A 21598-nucleotide genomic window follows, 5' to 3' on the forward strand; every position below is an offset into this window, starting at 1 on the left:
AAAAATTGCGACCTGTGCTGAGGAGAGCTCTCTTTCACTGGAACTATCTGGTGAGCTGTGTTTTGTTTATAATTGAAAGTACATAAAAGTGACACTAAATAACCTATTTCTCAGCTCGTCCAACTTTTATTGCAAGTTGGACTGTGTCTAGCTTTACTCTTCAGTTGGAGCGTATCAAAATGGTTGAGGAGCAGGAGTTAAAGGGATAATATTAAACATTGTGTAAGTAAAGATGTTTCTGAAACTTTATAAAATTTGATCTCATCAAACAGAAGACCATACCTTGGTGTGTTGGACTTCCCTATTGGCAGAGAAAGTGGGATGCATTGTTCCTGTGCATGTAAATGCACTATTTACAATATATCCAAGCCGTGGATATTATGTATCATTTTGAACATCTATGTGCTTCTGGATGAATGCAGGAGCCGTTAGATGATGTACATAAGAGATGAACTATGAGAACGTTTCAGTAGCCCACAGAGAAAGAAACAGTGTGGTCATGGTATTACGGTACTCTGACATCAAATGTGTATGAATTTCAGTGCAGGGCCACTGGGATTAATGACAGTCATCCTTAGCTAAATTCCTTTATCATGGGCACCGCCTGTGTACTTGTTCTTGTGAGACATTAAGGTATGTTTAATACCACGGGATGCAATTAAATTGACAACGCTGTGGTTAACATTATATCTGTTTTAAGAGCTCCTAGAAGGCCGAATTTTTAATAGTCTTTATTGCAAGCTTGAAATACCATGACCACTGTAGAGGCTCAAATTCACAGCAATGAAAAAAGAGGTTGAACAGTTGTGTAGTACATGCACATAGATTAACTTTGACATTGAGCACCCAAACATGTGCAGAGTAAAAACTGAGAAAGAGGGCCAGGCTCCCAAATATTAGCACGGGCACACACATCCATGTGCACACAGATAAAACAGTGACAAACACATCACTGGCCACTATACAAACATTAACTCATGCATCCAGCCCTACTGCCAACTCCGCATAAAACCACCAGTCGCCCATGACCCTAGAATTGACCGATACTAGACTCACTGCACACAGGCCAACCCACAGATGCACACGCTCAACATTAACAGTCCGATACAACAAATTAAATCAGAGAGCACTGAATTCCATGTTCCTGGTTAGCAGAGTTGAATGTGGGTGGGTGGTTGGATAGATGGATGGTTCATGTGCACTTAATCTTTGATCGTTCTACTCAGGAGATCACATGTTGAGAATTAGAAGTGATGGAATGATTCAGTGTCGTCCCAGCCAGCAATTGAAGTGTAAAATACATAAGGTAACTTTTTAGCATAAAATCACTAGGGCATTGGAGGTGGAGGCTCGGCCTGACAGTTAATGTACATGTTTTTTCCCTTGTCAGTTCTTATCTGTTAGAGACTTCCAGTTGCAGATTCCTTACCTTTGAATATCCCTCAGGCGTCCGACCGCGTCCAGAGAATTTTGGTGTCATCCGCGCCAGATATGACAGCACGGTTCCTACAGAGGCGCCATCCCGGAATGGAGACGTCTGTTCTTTTCTTTCCACAACAGCTAGTGCTGATCTGAAGAGAGCTACCCCGCAATCATTTTTTGACTGGCTTTTTTATTTTATTTATTTTTTTACTTTTTGTTGGAGATTCTTTCGCATTTTGAACTCCTGGTGCGTCGAGGATGTCATTGAGGAGGATCGGGTACAAGCCCTGTGGTTCCTGTCATCGGCAGATGTCCATGACGAATCCACACCTCGTGTGTCTGAAGTCTTGCTCAGAGTGTCGAGCATCTGAAGGCTTTGAAGGAGCAGTCCCTGAAGCTGATGTCAGCACGATGATCACCTCCACACAAGTCGAGATCTCAGTCAAAAGGAAGGTTCTGAGATCGGTCACAGAGTCTTCCATCATTGTCGTCCCTTTCCAAGTCCTTAGGGCGATCCGGTAAGTCAAGGCATAAGAAGAAATCCTAGAAGTCGAACCGTTCTTCACTTCTCTGTTGGCTGATGAGGCGAGGGAGCGTAAACGGTCTAGACCTTGCTCTGTGGAGCCTCTGCTTGGGCCAACTCCCCGCATCCCCAAGAATCTTGGGAGCCGGAGAAATCTCTGCCCAACTTAGAGTTTTATGCGGCCATAGTCCTCCTTTTTAGGCAGTCTGGCACTGCTGGAGCGCCACTGGGCCCTGCAAAGTCATAAGAAGCCCCTTCGGCTTCCACACCAGCTACTTTGATGCTGAGGGGCACCTATGTATCCAGTCCTGGATCCGGATCAGCGTCTGTCATACTGCTCTGACCTTCCCAGATGCTGGTCCCGACACTGGCGTCGTCCACAGGCGGCGTCTTCCCCATTCTTATTCTCGACTCTGACATGGAGCCGAATGGGTGTCATATGATGCAGACTCGGGCGCCGGCAGGAGCTTTGCCTCCTATGTCGGATCCTGAGCTTCTTTCTTGTGGGCTAGGTTTCTGTGAGGAATGGAAGGGATTGCTGGACCCTTTAAAATGCCAGCTCCAGTAACCTTTGGACTGATGTACAGACTAGGGTAAAGCCAGCGGACTGGATACTTCTACAGATACTGGCACATTTTCTTCCCCCACCGTGGCTACAGAGGAGGAAGATTCCTATTCTATGGTGGTGAGAGGAACAGCTGAGGTCCTGGACCTTGAGTTGCCTTTGGTGGCCGTCAGGACTAACCTTCTGACAGAGGTGCTTCAACCTGGATCTTCCTCGTCTGAACCTTTGCTCCCGTTTAATGAGGCCGTCATGGATGTCCTACTTGGTACCTGGTCCAAACCCAGGTCAGGGGCTCCTGTGAACAAGATAATTGTCTGCCTCCATTGTCCTTCCCCAGTGGACCCAAGTTTGCTGATGCAACACCCCACCCCTCAGAGCTTGGTTATCCAAGTCCTGACTTCCCAGTTCACTTTCCCTTCCGCACCCCCGGATAGGGAATCCAAAAGGCCGGGTACACTTGGGAAAAATATTTTTGTCTTCCACCAGCCTAGCATTGCGGTCTCTGAACACTGCATGCCTTTTGGGTCACTAGTCCCACACCATGTGGGATAAAGTTGTGCAAGCGCTGCCAAAGGTCCCGGAGGAGGCCAGGGCCCAGAGTGTTGCCGATGGGAGAGACACAGCACAAGTCACTATCTGTTGCAGACTGGACACAACCAACTCGCTAGGCAGAGCCGTTTTGTCAACAGTGGCCCTGAGGCACCATGCCTGGCTCAGGACATCTGACTTTTCAGGGGATGTCCATGCTACTTTGATGGCACCCGCCTCTTCGGAGACAAGGCAGTCTTGTGCTCGAGCACTTCGATTCTTGAGCTACGCCCATGTCCCTGGGCCACTGGCTCTTGCCCTCTCACTCTGCCTTTTGTCCCTTTATAGGCTACGGAAGGGGTCTTCAACCATGTCCATTACCTGCCAGTGACGTGCTGTGCATGCTGCCCAGCCTGTGCGTGGCCGAGGGTGTGGGATCCACAGATGTCGTGAATCGGGGAGCCAGCGGTCTGGCCCCCCCACCCTTTGCAGCATCCTCTAAGACTTTCTTGTCTGAGCCTCTCCCACCTAGGGCCAGTTGCGGCAGGATCCGCCATCACATGCTCTGCTGGCAATCCATCACGCCAGACAGGTGGGTTTTGCAAATAGTCTGATGGGGCTACTCCCTCCCCTTCGAGACTCACCATCAATGCCACCATCCTGTGATTGGATGACGGAGGATCACTTGTCCATTCTCTGCGAGGAAGATATGGCTCTCTTGGCCAAGGGAGCCATAGAGAGGGTTCCTGTGCCACTAGTAGGTCGTGGTTGCTATTCCTGCTACCTTCTGGTACCCATAATAGACCTGGGTCTCCACCCTATCCTAGCCCTTCGGTCCCTCAATCTCTTCCTCAAGAAGAAGTTAAAGATGCTCACTGGCTCATGTTCTATCTCCCCTGGACCCAGGAGACTGTATGGTAGTGTTGGACTTGCAGAATGCTTATTTCCATATTCCTATCCTACTTCGCAACAGACGTTACTTGTGGTTGATGGTGGGCCACAAGCACTTTTAGTTCACCGTGCTCCCCTTTGGCCTTACCAGTGCCCCTTTGGTGTTCACCATGCTGATGGTCGCAGCTCATGTTTCAGTCTTCCCCCATCTTAATGACAGGCTGTTGAAGGTGGGCTCGCCCCAGTCTCCCACATCCAGACTACAGTGGACCTCCTGCATTTGCTGGGGTTCACTATAAACGTGCCAGAGTCACACCTGACTCCCTCGCAGACTCTCCCTTTCATCTGAGCTGTTCTTGACACTGCGCAGTTTCAGGCTTATCCTCCTGAGCGGCAAGTCCATGAAATTTATGCTAGGATACCGATGTTTCAGCCTCTATCCTGGATTCCGGTGAAAAATGACTCTGAGGCCTCTCGGCCTCATGACCTCCTGCATCCTGCTGGTGACACATGCCGGATGGCATTTGTGCTCTGCAGTGGGACCTGAAGTTCCAGTGGGCGCAGCATCAGAGGAATCTCTACGACAAGGTCCTGATCTCGGAGAGAACTGTGCAAGATTCTGCAGTGGTGGTTAACAGACCGATATAGGGTCAGAGGCAGATCCCTTTCCCTCTCCCTGTAGTGACAGATGCATCACTCCTGGGATGGGGCAGCCATCTGGGAGAAGTGGAGATCAGAGGCATTTGGTCTTCGTCAGAATTCAAACTCCACATCAACCTGTTGGAGCTCTGTGCCACAGGGCTAGCATTGAAGGTATTTCTTACCTCTATCAAGGGAAGGATTGTGCAGGTATTTAAGGACAACACCACCGCCATGTGGTACTGCAAAAAGAAGGGTGGGATCCTGGACCCTTTGTCAAGAGGCTCTTGATGTGGTTGTAGCAATAGGGCGTATCTGTTATGACATTAAGCATGTTTGACCACTGACTTTGTGTTTCACCACTGCGCATATTAGTTGTTCAATGTTCACCAGTAGCACATTACATGTTGTATTCAGTTTAGCTGCCTATTGGCTTTAACGTGGCATTATACATTACATTCTGTATTCAGTTTAGCTGCCTATTGGCTTTATCGTGGCGTTAGACATTGTATTTGAGACATTGCAGATGAGCTGTGTTTTTCCACATGGTAAACTAAGCTTGTGTTTTTCTCTCACCGAACCCTAGCATGATATGGAAACACATATTTTGTGTTTTTCTTCAATCAGCCTTGAGAAAAGAACGGGCCTTGGAGCCTTGGCCAACCTTCGACGCCTGTTTTATTTTTCTAACTCTGACCTACAGTAGCCAGCATCTTTTTTTATAATTCTACTCTAAGGGGGGAGGGCTTTCTAGAAAGTTCTCTATTCAAAGATATAAAAAAGATGACTGTTCAGTAGCGTGGAATTCCGAGACTTCAGTCAGGAGCGGGCACCAGCTGCCTGACGTGTCCCGTGGGGGTGGAAAATCTCTTTCTCGCAGTTAAACAGGAGTCGTTCTTCTTGCTGGCATGAGAAAGATGAAGCATTTGGTCGGCCCTACTACGGTGATGAATTTTGACTTTTATTCTTTGCTCTGAAGTTATGCTATAATATAATCACATATATTTGCTGTGTACATTGCAATTGAGAATCACTTTGATATATTTTCCGTTCATTGCTGTGACTACTTTTAAACGTGTGCCTCCAACCTACTAATCTCCTCTCTCAGGAACCTTGTGGTGAAGGAATAATAAATGTCCTCTTTAAACTAAGAAGTGCATTCCAGAGATTGTTTTCAGCTCGGTCATTAGTGAAAGCAAAAACAGTATCCCTGGTGGTTCACCATCTTGCGGGCTGTCTGAATGCCAGAGCAGACAAACTCACCTGAAAATGCCTAGTAGATGACGAATGGTGTCTCCATCCGGAGGTGGCACAAGGGCTCTTTCAGCAGTGGGTAGAGCCTTGGTTAGATGATCACAGAGAATGCACAATGTTAGCAGTTTGGCGTGTTGGAGATTCCAAGGTGGAGTGGTGTTGGAGTATCCAAGGTGGCAGTCGCTTGGAGGCATTTTTAGTCTCAAGTGGAACTCAGGCCTCCTGTATGCCTTTCCACCCATAGCACTCCTGCCCAGCGTTCTCAAGAAGATCAAGAATGACCAGGCCCATGTAATCCTTGTGGCTCTGGACTAGGCACGGAGAGTCTGGTATCCTGAGCTGATGAGCATGTCCATCGAACTGCCAATCAGACTGCCCCTTTGGGAGGATCTTCTGTCGCAGCAGCAGGGGAGGGTTCTGCACCTGAACCTGAACATTCTCCACCTTCCTGCGTGGAGACTGAGCAGCGACAGTTGACAGTTTTTGGCCTTCCTTCCGAAGTCTGTAACGTAATCTTGGCAACCAGTTGTCCCTCCACCAAGATGGTATATGCCCGTTGGAAGAAATTTGTGCCATTCTGCAAAGACTAGTCTGTTGTCCTCCCTTTCTGCCCCTCTCTCTGAGGTCTTGTTGTTTATCCTTTCCAGGTCTCTTCTATGGGCACTCTTAAAGATTATGGGGGTTATTCTAACTTTGGAGGAGGTGTTAATCCGTCCCAAAAGTGACGGAAAAGTGACGGATTTACCACCAGCCGTATTACGAGTCCATTATATCCTATGGAACTCGTAATACGGCTGGTGGTATATCCGTCACTTTACCGTCACTTTTGGGACGGATTAACACTCCTCCAAAGTTAGAATAACCCCCTATTTGTCTATTTCTGCTTTTTTGAGGTTGCCTGACCAACCTTCCTTGTTTAAGTCCCATATTGTACATAGGTTCCTAATAGGTCTTACACATCCATTCATTATGCCCAATTGGATCTGAATTTGGTTTTGACATTTCTGATGTGCGCTACTTTTGAGCCTCTCCTCAGTTGTCCTCTCATTCTTCTCACTTTGAAAACAGCCTTTCTTGTGGCCATTACATCTGCACGCAGGGCAAGTGAGCTGCAAGCATTGTCATCTAAGCCACCTTATCTTCCCATATATCCTGACAAAGTGGTCCTTCAACCTAGGGCTTCTTTTCTACCAAAGGTGGTTGCTCCCTTTCATGTAGGCCAAATCATCACCTTTCCTACTTTGTATGCACCCCCACATCCTCCTTCTAAGGAAGAGGAGAGACTCCACCACCTGAACCCACTGACCACCTGGTCAGCTTCTGCTGCCCTCCCCAGCTCCTCTGGCTGCTGCTGCCTCTGCCTTTTGCCTGGGACGCACTAAGAGCCTCCTGACTCTCAGTTCAAGACCCTCCTCCACCCGCAGGCTCGTCCCTGCACCTCATCCCTGGTGGTCTAGTGGCCGTCACAAATATGTACTTTCGTACTTTCTCTCTTTCACTCTTGCTTTTTCTGCCTTTTCTCACTTGTTTTTCCTTTTCCATCTGTCCTTCTTTCCTCTCCCCTCTTTCACTCTTGCTTTTCTGCCTTTTTTCACTTGTTTTTCCTTTTCCTTCTCCCCTCCTTTTCTCATCCTCTTTCCCCCCCCCCCCCCCGCAAAGCTCTTTTCAGGTCCTCCCGCCTCCCAACTGACCGCTCACCCCACATCCCACCCCTTCTTAATGGTGGCCGCAGCGCTACTGCACTGATCTCCTGGTCAGCGTCTGCTGCCCTCCCCAGCTAATCTTGCTGCCTCTGCCTTTTGCCTGGGATGAACGGAGAACCTCCTAACTCTGTTCGAGGCCCTCTTCCACCCGCAGGCTTGTCCCTGCGCCTCATCCCTGGTGGTCTAGTGGCCATCACAAGTAAGTATTTTCTCTCTGTCGCTCTTTCACTCTTGCTTTTTCTGCCTTTTCTCACTCGTTTTTCCTTTTCTTTTCCTTCTCCCTTCCTTTCTTCTGCCCCCTCCTCCACCCACGAAGCACCTTTCCCGCCGCCTGCCTCCTAGCTGACCGCTTCCCCCCCCTTCCCTTCCCTTCTTAATGGTTGCCGCAGTGCGAACATGCCACTGGCGTGTGAAGGTGCATCAAAGGCAAGCCCGTCCACGCCCAGCGCCAGGAACCCTGGATCTCCGTTAAACCACACCCTGGCCTACCTCTGTTACGACGCGGAGACCCTCCTCCGACTCGACACCGGATGTCTCAGAAACTGCTGCATCAACTCCCCCAAGGACACAGACCTTTCACCTGCAGGAACTGCAACTTGAGCGCCTGCCTCAACAAGCTGAAGGTACTCTCCACACTCTGAGATACTTACAACCTCCAAACCTCCACAACCCCATCAACTGCCTGCTCCTGAACATCCGCTCCCTCCACAAACTCTCCACCTAACTCTGGGATCTGATCGACACTGCCCAACCAGACATCGCCTTCTTTACCGAGACCTGGACCCCACCCCACCTCGGGAGCAGACATCGCCTTCGACATTCCAGACTGATATAGCATCCTAAGTAGGAACTGGTCTCTGCACCCACAAACATCACAGGAAACACACTGGACCCCATCTTCACCTCAAGCAACTGGATCACCATTGAGACCATCTCCACCCCAGATTGGACGGACCACCACTCCATACACTTCACAATCACTGCATCCAGCAGCCGTACCCCCAGAACATCCCACAGGAAATGGAACAAAATCACCAATGAGCAACTCACCTCCTCTCTCGCCAAATCCCTCTCTCCTCCCTCCGATGACACCAACACAGCAGTGTGCAATCTCAACATGTGGATCACCGAATGCGCAAAACCTTAGCCCATATCCGGCTGACATCGGCCAAATGCACACCTAAGAAAGACAGCTGGGTCACCACCAAACTCCAAGAATCAAAGCGTACCCGAAGACATTTAGAGGAAAAAATGGAGGAACGAAGACCCCACCTCCTTTAGAGCCGCAACTGCCGCACACTGCTGAAAAATCAAGAACGCAAGGAAGGACGCACTCTGGGAACGCATCAACTCCTCCACTCACAAATCTACCAGCATCCCCCGTCACAGGACCCCTGCGACAAACTCTCCACCTTTTTCCACTGCAAGATCCAGGACATCTACGACAGATTCCACCCTTCCTGGCACTGGAACCTGTGACTGACCCACCTCCCCAGAGCCCACCCAGAACATCCACAGCTAGTCCACGCTCACCACGGAGGAAACAGTCAGCATCATGAACAGCACCCACTTCGGAGCCCCCACGGACCACTGCCCACACCACATATACATTGGAGTCAGCGCATCCATTGCCCCTGAGCTCCGTAACACAATCAACTGCTCTATCAACACTGACACCTTCCCCGAGGACTGGAAACATGCCGAAATACGCCCTCTCCCGAAGAAACCTTCGGCCGACCCATCAGAACTAAACAATTTCCCACCCATCTCGCTGCTACCCTACCCCACCAAAGTACTGGAGAAAGCAATCAATGCACAAATAAGGAATTTCATTGAGGCCAACAACTCCCTGGACAGCTCCCAGTCTGGCTTCTGCAGCAACTACAGCATGGAGACAGCCCTCCTGGCAGCCACCGATGACCTCCGATTACTCCTAGACTGCAGCCATACTGCAGCGCTCGTACTCCTTGACCTCTCAGCAGCCTTCGACACGGTCTCCCACAATACTCTACGCACCAGACTCCACAACATAGGAATCCGCGGAAGACAACAGGAATAGGTCCACTTCTTCCTCTCTGGGAGGAAGCAGAGGGTCAGACTCCTGCCCTACACATCCAGACCCACAAGTCAACTGCAGAGTCCCCCAACGAGCCTCACTGAGTCCTACACTGTTCAACGTATACATGGCCCTTCTTGCAGCCATTGTCAGAAGCCACTGTATGAACATCGTGTCATATGCCGATGACACTGAACTCATAATTTCCCTTACTGAAGACCAGGACACTGCCAAAAGGAACTTCCACTCAGGAATGGAAGCCGTCACCACCTGCATAAGAGAAAGCTGCCTCAAGCTCAACTCCAACAAGACTGAGCTCATCATCTTTGGAAATGCCACCTCAGCTTGGGATGACTCCTGGTTGCCCACATCCCTCAACTCCCTCCCTCTCACTGACAGAGCACGCCCGCACCCTAGGCATCATCCTTGACTCCTCCCTATCCATGAACCGCCAGGTAAACTCAGTCACCTCCTCCTGCTGGCTCACACTCCACAAACTTCAGAAGATCTTCAGATGGATCTCAGCAGACTGTCGCAAGACAGTCACCCACGCCTTAGTCATAAGCAAGCTCGACTACGGCAACGCTCGCTACGTCGGCACCTCATCTAGAAACATCAGAAAACTACAACTCATCCAGAACACCGCCGCTAATCAATCAATCATTCATATGTAGAGCGCGCTACTCACCTGCGAGGGTCTCAAGGTGCTGGGAGTTGGGGTAGGGGAGATGCTATTGCTCGAACAGCCAGGTCTTGAGGCATTTCTTGAAGGTCAGCAGGTCCTGGGTCGGTCGTAAGTGGACAGGGAGGGAGTTCCAGGTCTTGGAGGCGAGGTGGGAGAACGATCTGCCGCCGGCTGTGGTTCGGTGGCGAGGTTGGCGGAGCGGAGTTGACGGTTGGGAGTGTAGAAGGTGAGACGCTTGTTGAGGTAAACAGGGCCGGCGTTGTGGAGTGCTTTGTGGGTGTGGGTGAAGTGCTTGAAGGTGATCCTCTTGTTGATGGGGAGCCAGTGTAGGTCTCTTAGGTGGGCTGAGATGTGGTTGCTGCGTGGGATGTCGAGGATGAGGCATGTGGAGGCGTTCTGTATACCTTGCAGTCTTTTCTGGAGCTTGGCCGTGGTTCCAGCATAGAGAGTGTTGCTATAGTCCAGTCTGCTGCTGACGAGGGCCTGGGTGACCGTCTTCCTGGTTTCGGTGGGGATCCACCTGAAGATCTTGCGGAGCATGCGGAGAGTGTTGAAGCAGGAAGAAGAGACGGCATTGACTTGCTGGGTCATGGTGAGCGATGAGTCCAGGATGAATCCCAGGTTGCGTGCATGGTTGGTGGGCGTCGTTGCGGTTCCTAGAGTTGCCGGGCACTAGGAGTTGTCACAGGCGGAGGGGTTGGAGCCGAGGATGAGAATCTCTATCTTGTCTGATTTCAGTTTCAGGCTGCTCTCCATCCAGTTGGCGATGGCCTTTATTCCGTTGTGGAGGTTGATTTTGGCGGTGGCGGGGTCCTTGGTGAGAGAGGATCAGCTGGGTGTCATCAGCGTAGGAGACTATGTTGAGGTTGTGTGATTTGGCGAGCGGTGCCACGTAGATGTTGAAAAGGGTTGGGCTGAGTGAGGATCCTTGGGGAACAGCACAGATGGTCTCAGTGGCTTCAGATAGGAAGGGAGGGAGGCAGACTCTCTGGGTTCTGCTGGAGAGGAAGGATGTTATCCAGTCCAGGGCTTTGTGGCAGATCGCTGCTTCGTGGAGGCGTGTGCGAAGGGTGTGGTGGCAGAGGGTGTTGAAGGCAGCCGAAAGGTCTAGGAGGATGAGGGCCGCAGTTTCGCCTTTGTCTAGCATGGTCCTGATGTCGTTGGTGGCGGCGATGAGGGCGGTCTCTGTGCTGTGGTTGCTACGGAAACCGGATTGAGATGTGTCCAGCGTGTTGTTGTCTTCAAGGAGGTGGGTCAGTTGACCGTTGACGATCTTCTTGATGACCTTCGCCGGGAAAGGGAGTAGGGAGATGGGCCGGTAGTTCTTGTAATCTCTTGGGTCTGCTTTTGGTTTCTTTAGCAGGGCGTTGACTTTGGCGTGCTTTCAGCTTTCCGGGAAGGTGGCGGTCTCAAAGGAGCTGTTGATGATCATTCGGAGTTGGGGACGATGATGGAGCTTGCTTTGTTGAAGACGTGGTGAGGGCAGGGGTCGGAGGGTGAGCCGGAGTGGATGGTGCTCATGGTTTTGATGGTATCCTCGTCGTTGATGTGGATCCAGGAGAGCAGGAGGTTGGTGTGCTGGGGTCCGGTGAGTCGGGGTTTGTGGTGACAGCGGCTGTCGTGGGGGTCGAGGTGTTGAAGCTGTTGTGGATGTCCGTGATCTTGCGGTGAAAGAAGGTGGAGAGGGAGTCTCAGAGGCCTTGCAAAGGTAGGGTGTCGTTTGTAGCAGGACCTTGGGTTGGTGAGTTGGCCAGGCTCATTCTGGACCTCCCACACTGAGAACACGTCGCCCAACACCTGAGGACCCTCCACTGGCTCCCAGACAAGAAATGAATCACCTTCAAGATACTCACCACCATGTACAAGGCCGTACACAACGTAGGACCAGCCTACCTGAACCATTACGCCTCCTTCCACACCCCCGCCAGATCCTCTGCTCTGCCCAGATGGCCCTGGACACCATCCTTTGCATCCGCAAAACCACCGCCGGAGGACGATCCTCCACCTACATTGTAGCAAAGAGCTGGAACAATCTTCCCAGTCACCTCAGACAAAGCCAGTCGCTCACCATCTTTAGGAGAACCTCAAGACGTGGCTCTTCGGATGAGGCCCCCCACTCCCCCAGCATCTTGAGACCCTCACAGGTGAGTTGCTGCGCTTTACAAAAACTGATTGATTGATTGATTGAACCCAAAAAGAGAATTGGCAGTTTACTTTGATTGTACAAAAGAGTTCCAGGTGAAAGATCAACACTTTGTTGATTATGCGGGTGCGAAGTCAGACACTGAAGAAGCGAACCCTCTCCAGATGGGTCATATTCTGCATTAGGTCTGCTACGCACTGGCCAGAAAGCAACCACCTTAAAGGTTTGCATGCTCGTTCTACCGAGCTACGGCCGCAACCACGGAGTTAGCATGTTGCGTTCCAGTCCTTGACATCTGTCAGGCAGCAACTTGGGCTTCTTGCACGTTTAACAAACAGTATTGTTTGGACAGTCAGGTCAGTAGGGATGGGTACTTTGCCCATTTGTTCCTGCAGGACTTTCTAATATGATCTCACCTCCGGGGATGGTATTGCTTGTGAGTCTATTCTAAGGAAAGAACTCTCCCACTAGAAGTCTCTATCAGATGAACTAGTTACTTATCTTCGGGAACGCCTTATCTGATAGAGGCCCTATCTAGTTGCAGTTTCCTTACTGATCCTCCTCGCTCTGCAAACTAATTTGTAGGGGGTAGGGACTCCCCTTTCAGGGCCTTAGTTTTGATGCACCAGTAGTTCATTATCTCCATGGCTCTGCGCTTCTGGTGTGGAAAGTTGTGAAAAGAAACTGACGTCAGCCGGGGTGGCACTTATATGGCAACTATGATGTCCTATCCGGCACAGATGCCAGACGGACACTGAGCCTATCGACAGCACTTAGTGCGCAGGGGTACTGTTCATGAAAATTCTGCAGATCCAGTCTGTAGTCTGGGGGGAGATTCAAAGGTAAGGAATCTGTAACTACATATTGTCTCTAACAGATAAGGCGTTACCTAAGGTAAGTAACTTGTTGTTTGTTTGAGGCTCAGTCTCTCTCTCTCTCTTCTTCTATCTCTCTTCCTCTATCTCTTCCTCTATCTCTCTTCCTCTTTCTCTCTCTGACATTCCTTAAAGACTTCTATTTGATGGGGCCTAAGCATGCCCAGGGATTACCAGGTGAAGGTTGCCAAATCTGAGCACAGATCGAGGCACTACATTTCCCAATGCCTTTAAAATTTCTAGGCACGTCTGAGCAGTTAGGGACGATAGCTGATCGATGGAGAGTTCTTGACACAATATGGGAAGCAGTTTTTTTTGTTTTACTAGAAAAATGCTTCTAGAACTAGATGATGCATTGTGAAGGCTTGTGTGTAACACTGGAATTCTTTTTTCACATAAAGGGTGGTGAATGTGTATTATGACCTTATTGAAGGAGTGATAGAAATCATAAAAGCAAAGGTATAGATGGAGACCAGGCAGGAGCTACTGATTAACAGGTGGGAAATGAGGAAACCAGTTGGGAATAGCGGCTTTGTAAATGTTGCTCTAATAAAGATATATGGCAACAAAAGTACAGAAAAAGGCAAAGGCAAAGGTAAAGCTAAAGTGTGTGTTTAGGACCCTTTGTGTTATGACCACCATCAAATGGATAGTCTAGTGGGGGTTATCCTTAATTTGCTGTCACATTATGTACTTTTGTGGATTATCTCAGACTCTTGTAGGTCCTTGGTAAAGTTGTATTTTACGTATTCTGAAAAAAATAAACTCGAAAGGAGAGGCAGTGGATTGTAGTTGAATGGATGGATGGATGGATTTTCCGGGAAATTTCAAACTTCATGCCGCCTTAATAGTTTGCCCCAAAGTCCATTAAGATTGGGGGGGGGGGCATTGGTCTTGCCTTTTGGACCTACTTGCTTTACCATAGCTGTTAGCCAATGCTGTTCTGCATCAGCAACAGAGAAAGTGTTTTTGTCCATGCTATACAGCATTGGCAATGCAAGGAAGAAAAAAAAAATCATTAACAGTCGTCGTTGCTGATCGTGCCATTCTGTAAGCACTTATACGTCACCAAGGATGCATGTGCCTTCAGAATGATGTGGACTCAGTTTGTCTTTTTTTTTTTTTTTATAAACTTTTTGACAGAATTATGATGGCAGGCTCTACTTTTTTAGTTACCTTAAAAAAAAAGAAATGCTACGTTTGCATAAGCAAATGACAATTGACCACCCCTCTAAAAAATTTACACAGAACAAAACATCCTTGAGGTTGTGGGGAAGCAGTGAAGGAGCGGTGGGGGAAGCAATGATAGGGGTGATAAAAAACATAAACCTGGTTAGGTGGTTTTTCAAAGCAGGACAAAGCAGTACACAAGGGAGAGAGCAACATAGGAGAGGGTGGGTTGAGGAAGGCAGACCGAGAGAGCAGCATGCGAGGGAGAGAGCAATATGGAGTATGGCAATGGAGAAGGACACAGAGATGGCAGCGCGCAAGAAGGTCGGCAGGTGTTTGTTTGCAGGAGGAAAGCACCGCACAAGGGGTGATCTAGAAAACACAAGCGATGTCATTGAGTGCTGAAAAAAAAGAAAAAATCTGGTTCCCTAAATGTGAGTAGTGTAATGATACAATCCATCCAATCAAAAGGATGGTAAAGAGGCTACTGAAGAGAAGGAATGCAAGGCATTGAAAAAAAAGCAAGCAAATGAGTGACACTAAAGCCAGTCAAATGGAAGCAATGGGATGGCTGTAAGCCCACTTTAAGTTTGTGGTAAGCTCACAATAGGTCGTTAGCAACCAGACAGCTTGCACTGTCCAGTAAGAGAGACTAAAAAAGAAAAATGTCATATGACATTCCCAGTAGTATACCTGGACGTCTGCAGCTGGTACAGATTTCTAGGCATGCTGATGCCATTATTGGTGAATTCCGGAATGTGGTAAACCTACTCCCATTCACAAGAGTACTTACTTCACAGGTGCAGATTTGCTGCTTGGCTTTTTATGTGGGCTCTTGGTATTTACAGTACAGGCAGTCTCACTTAACTTGACTTCTTTGCTGCTTTCTAAGGAAAACACATTTTATTCAATTTTGCATCAAAGTAAATGAAACATGTATAGTCTTTAACTGTGCTGGGCTACCAACCGTTATTAATATCCTCTGTTTAAATTCACAGCAAATAAAGGTATGTGTTTGTGTTATGGCTGTGTAATTTCTGTGGTACTACATTTTATATACTCCGTCCGTTAAGTTGATAAAATAATGATCGAAAGCCATTAAACCATGTAAAAAAAGCATTAAACTATGAGAGAACCATTGTTTAGAATATTTAATAGACTGCACAAATACTTGATTCTGAGGTGGCGAAATTAGTTGGAGAATTGTAAAATAAATTGAAATTAAATCAAATTGTTTTATCCTGTTAGAGCCGAATATAAAATAAATGCTTCAAAGTTAGTCACGTGATGTAAATCCTCATTAGTCATTGAATGAAGGTTTGCATCGTGCACCTTAACTTTCTATGGACAGTGAAATTTAGTTACAGTTGTGGGTACAGAAAACCAAATTTGAGCATGGTCTGCCCAGGATAAAGGCATAATTATTGACTATCAGGACAAAGGTTAAAATCGACGACTAAATCTAATGGATAGCTAGCTTTGTGAGTGTTGAATAAAACCTAAAGTATCAAGTAATTAAAACATAATCTCTTTCAAGGGACTACTCCACATCATTCCTTATCTTAAAACCACCTGGTATAATGATTTGCATGCCAACTTGCGAAATCCAAAAGATTTGCGGCATTATATTGAGGGGGACGATACAGAACTGTGATTGTAATGTAAAATCTACTGTTGCTCGACATTATTTAGTTTGTTGCTCCAGCGATGAATAAAAGAGGACAATGCCTTCCATTACTCTTATAATGAGGTGTGCGAAAAATAGCTTTATCTTCTCCCTTCATACGTTCTTGCAGTGGGAAACAAGAGATGGAAGAGCTTTGAAATGTCCAACTTGTCCCATGACCATGCATGTGCTTTAATATTCCATGAAAACCCAACGTGGTGTCTTCCCAAGACTTACAAATGTAACCACCTGTTACCATATGAAGAGTATGGTGCGCATATTAAATTTACCTGAAGAGTTCCTTTCACAGAACCAGTTGCAAAGCTGTTTGTTGCCATAGGCGGGATTTATTGATCATGAGAAAAAAATCAAAACCTTAGATAGCCAATAACCTTTAGGGTGAAAGTGGAATAAAGGAAAGTGCAACAGTAGATGAAAAATATGTAATTCTGTGGAAAATGCAGCATGGCAAATATTTTCAAATGTGATGCTACTGAGGAAGTGAGTGAAACAGACACAGATGCTTGAAGTGTCATGAATAGTAAGATTGGTTCAGTAATTCAAGAAGAAAGGATGGGCATAAACTCCTCCAAGAGTTACAGTAAGGTTGAAGGTTGGCTCTTAAGGCGTGCCTATTCAAATTAAATTTTTTCTTTCATTTCCAGAATACCCACAAGAAGCAAGGATGCAATAACCAGGAGATTCTGGCAGTTCTTGGGCATGAACTAGGTCACTGGAAGCTGGGTCACACTGTGAAGAACATAGTAATCAGCCAGGTATTCTTGTGACAAAATCTGTTTTGGAGTAAAGGGGTTGGGGTTGGGGTTGGGGGGGGGGGGGTGTGTGTGTGTGTGTGTGTGAGACAGTACAAGTGTCCTCCACCATGACTGAGTCCACTGCCTCCCTCGTCCTTAAATCCAGAAAATGAGCCAGACAATGGCAGCTTATATCTTCCATTCTTTCTCCTCAATGTTGATGCAAAAATGTTCAGGAAAAGTTGCAACTGCAGTTGCAGAAGTTGAGGGGATTGGTACATCCTGATCAGTCGGGCTTCATCATTGAACTCCAGACAGGCGATAACACAAAAACGGCCCCTCGCCTTCCGGACATAGGCTCCACAGGAACAAACCACTCCATCCTGGCCACCCTGGACTCTGACAAAAGCATTTGACAGTGTTGTCTGGGACTTTAGGTCTGACATGCTATGGGCCAAGGACTGGGGGACAACTTCCTGAACTGGCTACTGACGGCTTAACACAACCCCAGAGACAAGATCAAGAACAATAGGCTACATTCCCAGAGAGTGCTCATATGTAGGCATGTATGAGACATGAGCATCCTTTGTCACCCCTCCTTTTTTGACCTCCCCCTAGAGCCTCCTGCCCAATATGTTAGGCTTAACCCGCAAATCAAAGGAATTACTTTTTGCACATAAGACATAAAACTAACCCTCAGTGAGGCACTTACTCCACTCCCTCTTCCATTTACTGGCTGTCAAGCAGACTAACCTCCCACTCCGAGGACAATAAAACTCACTCCCTAGCGACCTTCCATCAAACTACAAATGGGTTGAAAAAGTGTGGTGGAATTTAGAAAGGAAACAATTAAGCAAGGCAAGAGGTGGGAAAAAAGACTTAACAAAACAATAGTCATCTCTTTTTTTCAGCAAGTACTACAAAGAACGCTCTTGTCACAAGAGACTCAGGGTGCTGAATATTTTGGACAATTTAAAACTTAGTGATTATTACTGCACATTTTTACCAAAGCAGAATGTGCGGTCACCTCCAACACTTGAATAACCTGTGCGGAAGGAGGCAGAGGTGCATGAAGGTGGTGATGGGGGGCTTTGGAATGGGTGACAGGAAGTCGAGAGGGGAGGGTATGGCTGCGTCATGGGATACAAATTTGGAGGAGAATGCTGTGCATATATCGCCATCTAGTGTTGGGCTCGGAGTGGTCTTTTTTCGAGTCACGGGATCGAGTGACTTCTCCTATCGGTGATAATGTGCATGGCCATTGACTCCTTTGTTAGATTGTTTTCTTTCTGCCGTCTGGTTCGGACGTGTTCCCTCTTGCTCCGGGATTTTCAGTTTGGATATTCTCTAATCTTTCAAACTTTTCTTATACCGTCGGTATTGTTTCGAACGCGGTTTCTTTCTGCACTCAATCCGATAGTGCCGTCGGGATCAAGTAAACGCCCTTTCGGGAACTCGCGCCCTCTTTGGGCCTGGTCGGTGGTACCGCATCATAGGCTAATGGATCAGACTCTATTCCGATTCTGTCCTCGGTGCCACCACAGATTTCCAGGCGTGTCGGTTTTTTCGATCAAAGAAAATGTTACGCGCTCAAAGAACAAGAAGGCTGGAAATGTCTTCCAAAGTCAGAGTCCACCACCGACATCCTTGAAGAGGAGCAGGCACAAATGGCAGTTTCCATCCCAGACTCCGACTCTGAGCAGGTTTCAGATGACGACAGCCAGCCAATAGCAACAGTGCAGTACACGAGTACACCTGCCCCAATACCAACATTTAAAAAATGGGGCAAGGCCTTGGGTGCGTTCCTGCTGCTAAACCATGTTTCCACCCAGAAAAAATGAATCCTCGACCGACCCTTGGGTTCGGTGCCGAAAAAGGCCAGAGCACTCCCTCAACAGGTTACCACACCTCTTTTGGTGTCAGGGTCAAGCCAAAAAATACAAGCCTCCACCTCCGAACCAAGTCGACACCCAACATCATCGGATTCGTAAAAGGTAACCTCTGCTTTGGAGCCGAAACCTCGACTAACAGCTTCGGACCCGAAACATCTTGGTCCAACTTCGGAGCTTAAAAAGACCTTGTACACAGAGGAAAACGGGGCTTTCGACTAGAAGGAGGCATGTGCCCAAAATACTTAGCAAAGATTCCTCTAAAAGCACAAAACATGATTCTGAACATCAAATGGAGGAAACAGACATTCAACCCATTTTGGAGATTATAGACCGCTAATAAAGGAGAATCCAAATCCAGAAAGAGACTGGAAAAATTATTACTTCTGTGCCTCCACAGACTAAAAGGAAGTTGGCATTTCAGGAGACTCTGGATACTACCCCACCACCTGCAGAAAATGTACAAGCAGAAGGAAAAACCCAAACCTCTTGATCTCTCTGCACCACATTCACCGCAACTTTCCTTTTCACCACAACCTCTGACTCCACCACCACCTCCAGGCTCTCGCACTTCCTCACAAGAGGAGGGAAGGGGTGATTCCAGTTACACTACAGACCCATGGGATATGTACAATTCGGATCTTATACCATCTAACGATCCGTATCTGTATCCTAACAGGCCATCTCCACCAGAGGATAGTACAGCATATAACCAAGTGATATCCAGAGCAGCTGCATAGCATGGAGTATAATTGCATGCAGAACCTTTAGAGGAGGATTTCCTTTTTAATACCCTGTCCTCAACTCACAAGCAATACCAGTGTCTACCAATGCTTCTTGGTATGTTTAGGCATGCAGATGAAATATTCAAAGAACCAGTTAAAGCTTGGGTTCTAACACCAAGGATTGACAAAAAATATAAGTCTGAACCAACAGACCCAATTTACATCACAAAACAATTACCACCAGATTCTATTGTGGTCAGTGCAGCCAGGAAGTGTGCCAATAGTCAGTCTTCTGGGGATACCCCCCAACAAGGAACGCCATAAATTTGATGTGACTGGGAAAAGGGTGGTGACACAAGCAGCTAACCAATGGCGTACTGCCAATTCCCAGGCCTTGTTAGCAAGATACGACAGGGCACATTGGGAGGAGATGCAAGAATTCTTGCAATAGCTACCCAAAGAACAAACAAAAGCGGGCGCAACAAATTGTAGAAGGTCAGGCCATCACAAATAACGAAATTAGGTTTGCTCTAGATGCAGCTGACGCTGCAGCTAGAGGAATTAATACCAGCATCACTATTAGATGACATGCATGGTTGAGGTCCTCATGTTTCAAACCAAAGATACTGCAGGCGGTCCTTAATATGCCAATTAATAAACATCAGCTTTTTGGACCAGAGGTGGACACAACCATAGAAAAACTCAAAAAAAGATTCTGACACAGCAAAAGTCATGGGAGCTCTTTATAGCACACCATTTCGGGGTTCCTTTCGAAAACCACAATTGAGGGGAGGTTTTAAAACACAAAATACAGAGTCTTCCACCTCCCGTTCAAAGCAAGGCCAGCAGTATTACCCAAGGGGGTCATTCAGAGGCTCTTACAGGGGACAACATTTTAGGGCCAGAGGTAAATTTCCAGCCTCAAAGCGTGCTTCAGCATCCACAAAACAATGACTTCCCAAACTTTCCACAGCACCATACATCTCCTGTGGGAGGAAGACTGCAACAATTCATTCTCACTGGCAAAAAATTACTACAGATCAATGGGTACTCTCAATTATCCGCAATGGTTATTTCCTAGAGCTCATCTCTACTCCACCAAACATTCCACCTTGTTCTCACAGACTCTCTCGAGAACACACTATTCTACTGCAATGGGAGGTACAATCGCTACTACTCAGAGGCAATGGAAGTAGTTCTCATCCCACAGAAAGGAACAGGAGTATATTCCCTATACTTCCTTATACCAAAAAAGGATGGTACTCTAAATCTATATATCCTGTCAGAGCATTTTCACATGGTCGCTCTACAGGATGTCATTCCCTTGCTACAAAAACAAGACTACATGACCGCGTTGGGCCTAAAGGACGCTTCCCTCCACATTCCTGTACACCCAGCTCACCGCAAATACCTAACGTTCGTAATAGCAGGCAAGCATTTATCAATTCAAGGTACTACCCTTTGGGGTAACAGCAGCACCAAGAGTGTTCACAAAATGTCTAGCGGTAGTCGCAGCATACCTAAGAAGGCAACACATACATGTCTTCCCCTATCTAGACGACTGGTTAATAAAATCCAGTACCATTCCAAACTGCCAACAACACACACAATACACAGTAGATACCCTAAACAGATTAGGGTTTACAATCAATTACCAGAACTCTCCCCTTCAGCTAGCACATATTCAACCTTATCTAGGAACAATTCTGAATACCACAGCATTAGCCTACCCAAATCCACAATGGATACCAGCCTTTCACTCCCTCATATCCCAATTGCAAGTCAATCAAACTTACACAGTAAGATTTGTCATGAAACTATTGGGAATGATGGCATTGTGCATAGCAGTAGTGCCAGATGCACAACTAAACATGAGGCCACTGCAACAGTGTCTCTCGCGACAATGGTCTCAAGCACACGGTCGGGTACAGTATCTAGTGTTAGACCGCCAAACTTACAAATCTCTGCAATGGTGGAATAACAGCAACTTAGTAAAAGGGAGGCCATTTCAGGATCCTGTGCCACAGACCATACTCACAACAGGTGTGTCAATGACAGGTTGGGGAACCCATCTCAACAATCTCACAAAACAAGGGGAATGGGACTTAA

The 21598-nt window shown here is 47.5% G+C and overlaps 1 protein-coding gene across 1 annotated transcript in view; it reads left to right on the top strand.

Moving 5' to 3' along the window:
* ZMPSTE24 (zinc metallopeptidase STE24) overlaps positions 1-21598 on the top strand; it is a 130683-nt gene that overhangs the window by 88773 nt on the left and 20312 nt on the right. The window contains exon 8 of the mRNA XM_069241117.1: positions 16786-16896. Within this exon, the coding sequence (XP_069097218.1) occupies positions 16786-16896 (111 nt within the window). The remainder of the gene's footprint in view (positions 1-16785; positions 16897-21598) is intronic.

Source organism: Pleurodeles waltl, chromosome 6, assembly GCF_031143425.1.
Source record: "Pleurodeles waltl isolate 20211129_DDA chromosome 6, aPleWal1.hap1.20221129, whole genome shotgun sequence".
Classification (NCBI taxonomy): domain Eukaryota; kingdom Metazoa; phylum Chordata; class Amphibia; order Caudata; family Salamandridae; genus Pleurodeles; species Pleurodeles waltl.